This window comes from Trematomus bernacchii, unplaced genomic scaffold (genome assembly GCF_902827165.1).
Source record: "Trematomus bernacchii unplaced genomic scaffold, fTreBer1.1, whole genome shotgun sequence".
Classification (NCBI taxonomy): domain Eukaryota; kingdom Metazoa; phylum Chordata; class Actinopteri; order Perciformes; family Nototheniidae; genus Trematomus; species Trematomus bernacchii.
Genome location: NW_022987564.1, coordinates 6,832,329 through 6,845,862, shown reverse-complemented (window position 1 = coordinate 6,845,862; position 13,534 = coordinate 6,832,329). Strand labels below are relative to the sequence as shown.

Here is a 13,534-nt window from a genome sequence, read left to right as displayed (position 1 = left end):
TAGTACTTGTGCTAAACCATGTAAAAACACAGGTACCATTGCAACCACTGCAGCTTCATTCAGAGACCCAAGACAAATCTTAGATATAAAAAACATTTAATGAATTTGTCATGAAACCAAATCATAGTACACCTTTGTGATTTGTTACTGAAAAGAGTCCCTGTATAATGTTAGCTTGGATAAATATGTGATCTGTGTGGGGATCCAGCAGCGTGGTCCTCTCTGAATCTGAAACACTATGAAGTGAAAGACCACCCGGGGTCATGGTGTTTTTGCCGTCTTGCTTCCACCCATCAGATCTGCTCAGCTGTGTGCAGACAGACTGGTGGGGGGGCGGAGGGGGGTTGGTTGGTCCTGCGACTGACCCATGACTTAACTGGCTGTCACAGAGAGTGAGAGGAGAAGCAGCTGTGGCTTGTGGCCCTCGGTCCAAGTGTCTGTCTGCATGTGAGGGACATAATAGTGTCACTGTTGGTGGTGCTAAAGAGCCCCTTTGTTGATGTTGAAGATCTTGACAGAGTGGTCGGCGCTGGCGCTGGCAAGCTGGACCCAGGAGCTCTCCTCCTCCTCCTCCTCTTCCTCCCTCTCTCCCTCACTCGCTCCGTCCTCCTCGTTCTCTCGCCCTGCTCGCCCGGCCCGGGGCCTCCAGCGGAGCCTCTTCACTGTCAGCGCGTGGCTTTGTCTGGGAAAGTTTGTGAAATGAAGGAAAAACAGGACAAAATCCAGACAAATACTACTACCTGCTACAAGTACTTTAGTGCAGCACCATCTCCAATTGTCTACTCCAAGATATGTAACACAATGTGAGCAACACAAATTGGGTATAGAGCTGATACTTAAAAACAACCAAAATAACTCTTTAATTTACTTCCTGAGCTGTACAGATGATGACTCACTCTCACATGTTGGACACACAGAAATACACACGACCACCTGTCGATGCCTCACCCCCTAACTGCTGCCCAGCTCAAAGGAACGCAGCCAATTACATTTAGCATCGTGCTGCATTTTTTTCTCCATAATACACTCAGCCATCAAACTGAAGCCACAGTTTTGTTACTGACACATTGTCATTTACATCTGCTGCCCATGGCCATTGAAGGCCTTTCAAAGTTTCAACTTCAGAGGCACTGTGTGTTGTGTGGTTGGTGTGTGTGTGTGTGTGTGTGTGTGTAAGGATACGAGATGTCTGTTCCTCCACAGTGTTTCCAGTCGTTCCCTCCAGCAGACCCCAGGTCAGGGCTCCACCTGTACAGCAAGATCCTGCCGCTCTCCAGCCCCACTGCAAGCAGGAAGCTGAGGAAGAAAGCAAAACACACAAAGTCAGCTTTATACATTTTACAAATTATAACAATCACTTCAAAATTGTTGTTATTCCTTTTTTCAGAGGTTCAGCCATTACAAATGTTCTAAGGTGCTATGAAACATACAATTACAAGTTTGCCATATTAAAAAGATAAAGAAATATAATTGTTGTGTGTGTGTGTGTGTGTGTGTACCTGTTATCAGAGCAGAGTGTGGGGCAGAAAGCCACAGCAGTAGCAGAATCTCCCACATCCAAGATGGAGGAACAGGGTTTGATCTCAGGAGACAGAGGAGCGTCTCCAGAGTCCTCTGACCCGCACGGCCCCCACACTATCACCTGGAGACACACACACACATACACACACAGACACACACAAACCTTTTATGAGCATTTAAAATGTAATAGTTGCTCTCTACAAAAAATGCAATCATTGCATCACCACTTCAATGTGCCACCATATCATCATAAAAACAAAGCCTGACCTTCTTGTCCCGACTGGATGTCACAAAGTATTTGCTGTCTGGGCTCCAGTCACATGACCAGATGATGCGGCTGTGTACGGCTGTGTCCTTCCCTGTGTGTGCATGTAGTGAGAACCGGGGCTCTGCATGGAAACAAACACAAACCAGTACAGGGATCAGAGAAAGAAGGAACTCACAAAAAAGCTTGAATCAGCCCCAACACAGCAGAGCTTTAATCACACTTCTCCGACACTTCCTCTTGATGACAGATGAGCGGGCAGTGAAAACTTTGTGTCGTGATTATTGTAGCATGACATCAGCATGTCTGATCCCTACCAACTGCTGTGTAGCAACAAAAGGCTCTCCCTGGCGACAAATAAACAACCAGACAAGACAGGGAACCTCGTTGCAGCCCTCCATTTCACTCACTTTTGGTTTATGACCTGCTGCTGTTTATTTCCCCAGCCTAAGTCATTTCAGACCCCAGATTAGTTTTCCCCAGGGAGCTTGTTTGTATGCTGGTGGCAGCCGCCTGTCTGCTTGTCTGCAGCAGTGCTCTCTCTCCACTCGCTCTCATACACACACACACACACACACATACACATACAACTGAGCCGCAAAACCACAGGGTCCCCACAAAGTCAGAGTTAACCACCGTGTCGTGTCTCTGTGCTCACAACACTCTCTGCAAAACGCTCCGTTTGTAGGTGTGGCGTTTGGGACACACAGGTGTTACAGCTCCTCTCATTAACACTCTCATCTGAGGACCTGGGGGGGGGGGTTGATGGGCTGTTCAGTGCGCAGAGATGAAGACCAGCGACAGACAAGGTTGGAGTAACAACAATACAAATATATCCCAGAAGATTAGAGAGCAGCACATTAAAAAGGATACAGATTTGATACAATGCGTCACAAAGAAAAAGGAGAGGGAGGAGAGGAAGGTAACAGGGTCTACATAATTTAGACGTCTGGGTGTGTGACCCCCGAGGAAGAGGAAGGGACGTGGTCAGATGAAAAGAAGAGACACAGAAGAGGTGAGAATGGAGGCAGGCGGTTTGTTTGATCAGCTCTGACTTCATTTAACCTTCCCTGGTCTGGACTGTGAGCCTGTGGGTGACAATCACCTTGAGTGATTCAGCAGCCAACCAGAACAGACGTGCCCACCCTCCAAAGACTCCCCTCCCTCCCTGTCTCACAAACAGCCTCCATGCCTCTGAGCGGAACCCTGTAGAGGCAGACAGAGTTCAGGGCTGCCTCTCCTCTGCCTGCGCCCGTTAGGACCCTCCTGCCAAAAGAGCTGTGAGACGGTTAGCAGGGAGGTAATCCTTGGGGCTTAAATGTCCTGTTCTGCTGACCTTGGAAGCAGGATCGGGTTATCTGTCGGAGTCGAGGTGCAGAGATTCTCTCACATAAACAAACTCTCCAGGAACACGCTCTTGTTTACAACACTGGGCCTGCAGGAGGTGAATTGAACGTGGGGACGAACAGATCCCATTCTTTCTTCACTGACTCAGGACATCAGAAGAACAAATCAGTGTTTGGGAGGTTTTTAACCGTTTTTATGTAATCAGAACAGACAAAGAAACCGTGTCTTATTGATCAAACTGGACCTAATTTATCAAATCTCTAAGAATTACAATTAAAGTGGACCTATCATGCTATATTTGACAAATATATTGTAGGGCCATACCTATATAAAACATGTCTGTGAAGTTTTTTTTTCAAAATACCAAACATATCATGCATTTCGCTCTATTTGCTCTTTTCCAGCCCTGTTTTTGCAAGGGCTGATTCTGTGACGTAGCTTTAATGCAAATGAGCTGCAGCTGACCACGCCCCCCTGCAGGAGAGGGGAGCGTGCTCTGATCAGCTGCTAGGCTCTCAGAAGAGGGGGAGAAAAAGAGAGGCTCTGTCCTCCGTGTTTTATTCTTATATGATTATATCGAGTCGTTATTCATTTGTTTTAAAGCTCAATAAATAACAAAGAAGACCTTTGACCGGCACTTTTCTAATTTTGTCCGGAAGATTTCAACTTTAACGGACATCTTGACCGGCGAAAGTAACTGAAACGGAAACTCTGCCGCACGGTCCCCTCGTTCCTTGGAAGAGGCGGAGAGGTGGGTGTTTGTCATCTGCTGGGGGACTAACCGGAGAGAATTACAGCGAGGGAGGGATTGCATTGAATTACAGCAGCAGGAGCAAACGCTTGCCTCGGGGAGGGAGAAAAAGAGCCAGAGCGTCCACAGCGGAGAATAAACAGAAGGGTAACCATGGTAACCATGCGCGGGAAGTCTTCTTCGCTGCTTTTGTGGCAGACTACAGCGCCACTTACAGGCCTGGCATATGTACTACAGCGTCTCCAGCGCTTTCGAGCGGTCTCTCATTCCCCTGATAGGTGGAGAGTTGCCCATATAGGCGGAGCACCCCTTTTCTGACGTCAGAACAATTCAAATCCGTATCAGCTCCGTTGCAGCCCCGTTTTTAGAGATTTGGGTATGGAGGAAAAGAGAGAGGGTTGTGTTTTCTGACACTTGGTGAGTTCCCTGACACACCGGGGACACATATTCATGTATACAAGATGTACAAAAGTGCATTTTGCATGATAGGTCCCCTTTAAGTGCTCGAATAAGAGAACTCCTAGTTCGAGCAAAGTGTAAGAGCAACATTTAATTGTTGTTTTCGAGTGATCAAATGATTAAAGAAATGCATGCTGAAAAAAAAAAAAGGGTTATTTCATTTGTGAAATTTCTAATAAACATCCAACTATAAAATATCCTAAGAATATTATACCATATAAGAAAAAACATATAAGAAAATGTCCGAAACTGAAACAAAAAGAGAACCGAACTTTAGCAGATAAAACATTCTCAGGCTGGGAGAGCAGGCAGATCAAAGAAATCCGATTATAAAAGACATTTCATAAATCATTTACATTGCGTGAAGTGAGTATGAGGTCGTTGTTGGTTCCAACATACATAATGAGAAGAAGATCCTTTTAAAAGTTAGAATCAAATACAAACGGTAGGCTATAATAAAAGAAGTCCAGCTCCACAGTAGTATTTAAAGATTGGCTCTAGATCTATGTGTCTCTCTCAATTGGATTCATTTAATTTCTCAGTCCATGTGGACACTGACAGCAGTGACCTTCCAGAAACAGATCTGTACCGCTAACCATTAATGTCACCCCAACTGAGTTAAGTCTGAAAAAAGTCAAAGGTCAAGCAAACGGACTAAAAAAAAGTGACAATCTTTCAAAATAAGGCTACAGAAAACAAGCCAACAGACAAGCCACTACACCACCACTCTGATTGTATTTCTTCAAAAATACGGGTTGCTTAGATCTAAAAATGTATTCACAGCATCGACAGTGTCTTTCTTCTTCCTGATCCGACATGATAGGTTTGCAAACACAGATTTGATGAGCTCCTGCAAATGAGCTTTCTGTGGAGCCCTCTATAATTATGAGGTTCAAAAGGTTTACAGGAAGGCATTTGTTGTATTCTGTGTAGTGTCGCACATTACAAATATCTCTGCACATACTATCCAAGTATAACGTGCAATAAAGAGTTTACTGTAAGTGTGTCATGAAGGGAAGTTGGTGGTGTTTTAATGGTGGTCAATTTACATAAATATGAAGAGAAAATGTGTTTTTAATTATTAATCTTCCTTTTTTAGCTCCTTTTTGGACCGGTTTCAATCAGCGCATCACTGCTTTGGCTCTTCTCAGGATTAATTAGGGGAGTCCTTCTAATCAGGCCAGCTTGACATAGAATTTGATTTGGAACAAATCTGCTCAGTGGGTTTACCTTATTTTAATTAATTTGTTTTAGGCGTGCTGGTGTTGTTTGCCATTTAGGCTCCAATATTGTCTCTTTGTTTTGAGATTCACTCAAACACATTTTTAATTAAGCTAAATGTATTGGCCACCACCATGCTGAAATGCTACCTCATGCTTAGCTGCACTGCAACATAACAACCCCTCATGATAGATCCTCTTATTGTCCACAACTCCTTCCTGTTTCTCACCTGGACTCTCAGCTGTGGGTGGGTTCTGTCTCCATAAAGACCAGGTGCGATCACGGGAAACAGCCAATAGGAGTTGAGCATCCGGGGAGAAGGCCATCTGGGTGACGGTGAGGGTGTGGCAGGGCAGCGTCTGCAGCTGGCGCCATGTCGCCGTGCTCCACAGCAGAACACCCGCATGCTCCGCTTTGGACGCCTGGAGAGAGGAGTTAGATCATAAAAAACACATTACTTTTAAAAAGCAGCTTGAGTTTTATTAGTTTTTGACTTTATCCTATCTTCTCTGTCTTTCTTCTTGCTTTTGACTTCCTCCTGAAAAACAATTTCTGTTTTAAAAAATGTACAAAATGAGCTTGCATGCCTGTTGGAAAATAAACAAGGTGTAGGAGGTGGGTTGAGGAATGGAGGATTGCCACAGCAGGGAATATAAAAGGAAACATAATTCAGAGGTGGGAAAGGAATAAAGCAAAGAGGTGAAAAGGAAAGCGAGAAGGACAGATGGAAAGAGGAGAAAGTGGATGCGAGAGGAAGAAAGAGAGATATTGTATGGCACAAAAAAACATATCTGTGATGGCTAATAGCTCTGTGTTTGTCTGCTTCAAGGTCAGGACATATTGGTACCATCAATACCTGACTGAGAGCAGCCTAACCCCGCTCTGTGTTAGTGTGGATATGAGCATGCAGAGTAAATATGTCATGATGCCCCTCCTCTCTGATCTAATGCCTGTTACCGAGTACGTGCTCTCTGGCCTCGCTCCGATCACACTGACCTTGCATGCAGATGCCACCAGCGCTCTGCCGCTGTCTGAGGCCAGGCAGAACATCTCAAATCCGTGGCCGTATCTGGAGGAGACGGAGGACAATCATAGAGACATTAATCACCAACAGGACGCAGGATAACAGCCGTTCGAAATATGTGAAGGACAGATGGGATGTGAAAGACAGACGAATGAAGGGAGGACGACAACAACAAAGACAACGCAGCGAGTGTGACAGCAAATTAAGTTTCCTGTTATTCCAAAGCGTCACCCCGACAAGCGCCTAGGTTTGAGCCATTGCCGCTCGCTGACAGGTAAATAAGCAGACAGAGTGTGAAATTAAAACACTGATTTGCAATGACTGGTCCTTTCCTGCTGACAGAGATGAACAATGATGATGCTGCGGCTAATCACCGGCAGCATAATTACTTTTAGCTTGCCGACTATCACCTGCTTGTTTCCAAATGTCAACAAAGGGAAATCACAGCCTGGAAGTTCCTCCCCATCTACGAAGCGTTGCAGCAATTTAGCCCCAACGCCGAGTGTATTATTTATGCCACAAAAATAATTCAGCCACTTACTCATTTTAATGTTTCTATTATGCACTAAATGATTCAGGGGGCAGAAGCCAAATGGAGGTAAAAGAAAAGGCACAATGCTCCACACCTCGAATAAACCACCGCGCCATATGTTATGTTTATAGCGAATTGACAGGGAAATAGATTTAGCATTGGCCACAAATGGAGGCAATATATTCAGCCTAGAGAAGAGGCTCATGGGATGGCAGGAAGCTGGATTCTGATTGGCTGATACAAGGAAGGAGAGAACCAGGGCTTTGTGAACTCCATCATTTTCAGTGAGAATAAACCCTTTGGGTAAAAAACACAATTCCATCTGGAAATGCTGCTTCATTAAGAGTGATACAAAAAACATGATGTCTTCTAGGAAAGGGAAGTATATATATAAAGTAAATCTGTAGTCGAGGTTGTTTTACGTCTCAGGATATTGTTTGTTCCAGCAGGTTACCAAGCTGCTGCTAGCAGAGAGACATTTGGATACTCACAGTTTCTGGACCTCAGGCCACAGTGTGTTCTGGAGAAGATGATCCTCTGGTGGGGGCTCTACACACACGCACACGCACATAAAACAGACACACAGTTAACTCCAAACCCTTACATAACTATCATTTGGCAGGCCGTGACAACTGTGCCTTTTTAAAATTCAAATACAAGCAGTTTCCAATTTATAAAATGAGGATTACACCAAAGTAGCTATTATAATTTCCCTTTTCTAAATCCCTGCACCAAAAGTGCGACAGATAGGATCCTGAATGTGTGTATGTGACAGGCTTACAAATCAAAGAAGAAGAAAGAGAAGACAAACGAGACAGAGTGAACTAAAGACTACATGGTGCACCTAGAACACGATTAATAGCATGAAGACAATGTCCCCTCACATTTATATACACTCTTTTAGCATTTAGCTTGCATGAAATCTTCAGCCCTGGAACTTGACGCCTTTTGCCAAAAAAGATTTTGAAACAGCAGCAGCTTTTATCTGAGATCGTAACGGCTGTTGGCTTTGAGGTGGACCAAATCTAGCCGGTGCCAATCCTCTCTGCACACGTCTCTGTGCTGCATATAACCGAGAGCTACACTCGTTGTGTTTTTCTTGTTGGTCATCGGCTTCCCAAATTGCCTAATTATTAATCTGTCTCCTTGCCTGCGGAAGCCAATCAAACGAGGGAAAATGCATTGTTAACAACAGTCTCCGCACTTGGTTGCTCCCTCCATAGCCCGGGGTCATCGATACTTAAACTTTGCAATCACATAAGCCTGCTTTCTAATTAGCATTGCAGATTATGAGTGGCTTCAATCATGCTGATGACAGCACTCGACACCGTCTAGCCCAGGGGTTTTAAAGAGCTACGTTTTCTCTATTTGACAATCCATTTCCCATCTGCTACTTTCATCCACTAGTTTATCTATCCTGCATTTGTTTCTTGTACTCTCCTTCCTCCATGTACCTCTGTGTCCTTGATACATGTATACATTCAATGCCCTTCCCGTTCGAAATAATCTTATTTTAGGAGAAAATTGAGTTTCAAGCATCAGTTTGCGCGTACAACTTTAAAGCAGATGCGTGTCTCTGAAGTTGGCGTAAAGAAGTGGATATCTTTGCCGAATGATTTAAAGGGCTGTAAGAACATTTTTATGTTTAAGAAAATTTATAAAGAAAGCGTTATTAGACCGTATGAAGTTGACTTTTGATTGTTTTCGGGTTTTATGTTTCAGTATTTGTAAGCAACTGTGACTGAAAGAATATTGCTTTTATTTTACTTTTTTATGATTATTTCCTTTTTTTCTTTTTTTAAGAAGGGGCAGGTCAAATAAGATTTTATTCTCCCTGCTCCTTTCTACCATGCACTATAAAAAATAAAAATAAAACAGTATAAGTGTACATTTTTTTGTCATGCCATGTGTTGAATAAACAAATAAATTACATTTCATTTGAGTTTTTTTTTTAAATTATGTTCTTTACTTCTACTCACGCTTACAGACACCTGCTGTAATACCATCGACCTCCAGCAGACCTCAGGCATTGTGGGAGTATAGCATGGCGAGAGCCCCAAATGACTAACTGTCCGTCTGGCCGCTCATAATTGTCTCTTATAAGAACATCTAGCGACAGGCTGGCTGGAAATCTTATATTGTGAGCTGATTGAGGCTGCTGAGTGGAGGGCGATGCAGAATATGAATCAGGCTATCGGACTGTGGAGGAGACAGGGATGCATTTCGGCTAGAAAACTATTTATCAAGGAGGTTTAAATGAAATGAGGGTTTGCTGCGAAATCTCAGAAATGACCTTGTTGTGCTGGAAAAACACTTGGTTGAGAGTGTTGTTTTTGCAGTACCTGTCATGATGAGTGGGTTGAAGTAAGACTCAGACTGGTATTGATCAGATACACTGTTGAACTCCCCTTCGTTGCTTTTGTGGGCAAGGTCACCTGTAGAACAATGTGACACATCTGTAAATAAGTTGTAACATTTATATATTACACTACATCATACGAGCTAAAAAAAATACAAACAACATTTGATTTAAATAAGACCCAGAGCTACCGTTTGGAGCTCAGATCAAACTTTAGGATACAAAAAAAAAGGGCAAAAGTAAGCAAGTTCTTACCCTGAAATACGGCCTTGTTGGACAGACCCAAGGCAGGTGTGCTGGCTCCTTCTGGAAGGTTGGCAGCGTCCTGACAAGATGAATGAACGGACAGAGAGACAAACACATCAATAACAATGTAGGGGTGGGAGATCCACTCAGCACATTTTACAGTTGTTAATCAAAGTGAAAGAGAGAGAACTGATCTTTGGAGAGAGGGCAAACATAGTTCTTGACTATTTCTACGCGAGTGAAGATAACTTGAATATATAATGATGGTAATTTCATTCGACACTCACACTGGATGTCAACAGCTTTTCTTTTGACGTCCCAGAGATGTTAGCGAAGTTTTCCACAAAGTTTCGAGGTGCTTGAAACACTCGCAGGACCTTCTCATCGGCTCCCGACACAAACTGAAACCTTCCCACCATGGCCAGACACTGCATGTCGTATCCATGGATCTGCGGCCGGGAGATTTCATGCCAGGTTTCCTGCAGGGTGAATAAGGCATGAGAATATATAGGAAAGATGCAAATCTGGACACGGGGATCGCAACACGCTGCATGGGGTTGTGCCAGCATTTCATTTTATGCCTGATGTTGTGGAACAGGATTTCTGGGCCCTAAATCCAGGCGTTTGCAACCAAGTTAAAAACTAAATTGATTATCCAGTTCATATGAAAACAATTCTTTTCAGCTTATGTTGCAAACTAAACGCAATGACCAGATTTCCTTAGATTTCCTAAACTGGATTCTTCCATAATGTAAAAAAATGTAAAAAAACACCATCATGTTTCTGCATTTCATCTGGATTTTAATTTAAGGGGAAGTAAGAAGTGGGCGGATTCTGAGGAACTATTCATGCGATCAATCAATCCCCATGTCTAAAGCCTCGATTCCTTCTTTAAAAAATAAATCACTTCCAAGAAACTCGTATTATTAAGTCATAACCTACCAAAATTCAATCAGGGATAGGAGCCTAAACATATTTTAGAAAACTTCAGCAAGTAGAATACATATTAGGTGGAGACTACATCCCACAAAGGTTAACACAGCTGTTAAAGGAGAGCAGCATACTAAGTGACTATTGCTCACAGGAGAGAGGAAGAAATAGAGAGGCCTGAATCCTTAGGTCGACATGTTGAGGCCAGGTGTGTGAAACCTGTCTTTATATCGTCTCAGGATGAATAAAGAAATGTGGAATGGCTCTTCGTCAGAACTACAACTTCATTTTATAAAGAGGAAAATCACCAGTAGCAGTGTTTACTCCAATAGAGAACCACAGTGACGCGTCCTAAAACCCGGAAGTAAACTCCTTCCGGTTCCTTCGTCAAAAACCAATGCAATTTCTCCATAGGATTTTGGAAAATAGCTCGAAATAAGGTCTGTGGTTGACACACATTTAAGAAAGGGATCACGTTTTGTTCAGCCGGATAATCTCCACATGTCTACCCTACTTTTATAATTTTTGAATCATAAATCTAGTCGCCAGAAGCAAAATGCTAACGTTATGCTATAAACGAACTACAGCGGGGTCGCTGCTTCAACGTCACAACTTAAGATCCATATTCAAAAATACAGATTCTAAATGGTACAAGTTGAAGCGTTTGTTTTAACAGTTTGCAAGAGCACAGGTACTTGCTTTCAAGCAGAACAGGGCAAACAAACTTAGCGGGAGTGTTTACGTGTTCGGTGTAATGGCGTAAAATGGCCTCGACAACTTCTGTAGTCCTATTCAGCCACTTGTTAACAACCATCGTTTTTCAGACACGTAAACTCTTCAGAAATCACCAGCGGGGTCACTGCTGATATATTTAATGTCGTAGAACAAAACGTGATCTGTCTCTTCAAGTTGTGTCAAACACAGACCTTATTTCGAGCTATTTTCCAAAATCCTATGGAGAAATTGCATTGCTTTTTGTCGAAGGAACCGGAAGTGGTAAAAATGCTAACTTACTTCCGGGTTTTAGGACGCGTCACTGCGGTTCTCTATTGTTTTAATGTTTATTTTTCTTTAATGAAAATAAACTGTGATGTGTGCGTTAGATTAACAATCCTTATAACCTTATAACACCGTATAAAGTGAAGTATAAGATAGTATTCATCCTGTGAGATTGAGCTGTGCTGTTTATACCAGAGTGAGACTCTCGTTAATATCTTTAGGTGCATTAGGACTGTGGGTAATGTTGCATCACGACACAGGACTGCCTTATGGTCCTATTAGATGTATTTGCATCAATGTGATAAAATATTAGTATACTTACCATCTGGTTATTTAAATCAAAATCCTAATGATGCACTAAAACATTTAAAAATACGGTTTAATTACAGTCAGTCTCTTTTTTCATTTACAGGATATTTGTACCTGTTTATCATCTTGTTTCCTCCATGGGGTGAAGAGTCTGGTGGTCTGGTCCGAGCCCACGCTGAGGATGAACTCCCCCTCAGGGTCCCAGCTCAGGTCCTGGACCGCATTAAAGTGGCCCGATATCACAACCCCAGGCCTCCATTGTCCCTGTCAGACAGCATTGCATTGGTCAGTTAACACGTTTCAAATGATTTCTTGTGTCAATTCCCTTTAACATAAGCATCATTTCCATAATTAGAATGACACTACGGGAGAGAGGGTGATAAATAATGAATGTGTTGCTGAGTGAAAAGACAATCTCTATTTGAAACTTTATTAACACCTTCAGGTATGTGCTGAACTTTAAACTGACATTTTGATCCGGCGTAATTGAAATGCAGTTATCTCTGAACCTTATGTTGCGAATAAAACGTCTCGGTGAAGCAATGCTCTAACACTGAATATTATGTCAAACACATTATAATAACAAGGATTGTCTTCAAATAACAGAAATGCTGGCGTTTATACATTTGAAAGGTTAAGAGTAAAAGCGACACACCTTTTCATCTTGGTCTTTGCACCAGAGATGTAGCGCTCCATGAAAAGCATGAGCAGCGATCATGGAGCCATCTGGACTCATCTGGCAGCCGTAGAAACCCAGAGTGTTGCCACCAACCTCCCCAACACGCACCTGATGTGGAAGAAAAACATGGTGTAGGGATGATCATTACAGACCAGTGATTCAACTCGGATGTCTTTTTAGAAACACGTGTATGTGACATCAGGTGGGGGAGAAACATTTGCTTTCTGGTTCGGGTCACTGACTCGCCACAGATGAAGATAAAAGACATTGAGGTGCATGAACTGCCACATATGGAGAAAAAGCTGCTGAAATAATTAGGCTATTTCTGACATTTTTCTCCTTTCATCCTATATGAGATTCAGACACACGCAGTATATAGCCGAGTTGCTCTGTCAAACACCTGGGTTTTGTGTAAATATAAAGGTTTAGATGCATAGAAGTAGTGAGGGGAAAGAGTTTTCAAATCTGTCGTCAGTCTCCCTACAAGACATATTAACTAACAGCTCCCACAATGGAAGAAGAAAACTGAAATTAAGCTGACAAGTCAAACGATAAATAATGCATAATGGGACTGATTCGAGCTCAATAAACTGTGTTGCTTTTTCTTAGAAAATACATTTGTTTAATACAGAATGAAAGCAATTGCCGAGCAGCATATCACACTGAACAAATAATGATGAAAAATGGCGACGCCTGAGAACCCAGAAGGATTTACATAAATTGGATTTGGGTGAGAGCTTGTGACCCCTGCGTCACGCTCGTAGGACAGATCACACAGACAGTGAAGGGTCCGCGGACACGGAGCACCCATGGGGGCTGAGCTGCCACTGAAAAACAATCCATATTAAAAACTCATAATCACTGCCTCAGAAAGATGCTAGAAATAATAATC

At 42.8% G+C, this 13,534-nt stretch overlaps 1 protein-coding gene across 1 annotated transcript in view; it reads right to left on the bottom strand.

The window, feature by feature from the left end:
* Positions 1–79: 79 nt before the first annotated feature.
* The window catches only part of elp2 (elongator acetyltransferase complex subunit 2), a 28,404-nt gene continuing 14,949 nt past the window's right edge, over positions 80–13,534 (bottom strand). The window contains 12 exon segments of the mRNA XM_034125466.1: positions 80–682; positions 1,183–1,296; positions 1,500–1,642; positions 1,789–1,910; positions 5,794–5,986; positions 6,561–6,633; positions 7,612–7,669; positions 9,463–9,555; positions 9,735–9,804; positions 10,013–10,204; positions 12,078–12,227; positions 12,619–12,750. Of these exon segments, the coding sequence (XP_033981357.1) occupies positions 481–682; positions 1,183–1,296; positions 1,500–1,642; positions 1,789–1,910; positions 5,794–5,986; positions 6,561–6,633; positions 7,612–7,669; positions 9,463–9,555; positions 9,735–9,804; positions 10,013–10,204; positions 12,078–12,227; positions 12,619–12,750 (1,542 nt within the window). The 3' untranslated portion in view covers positions 80–480.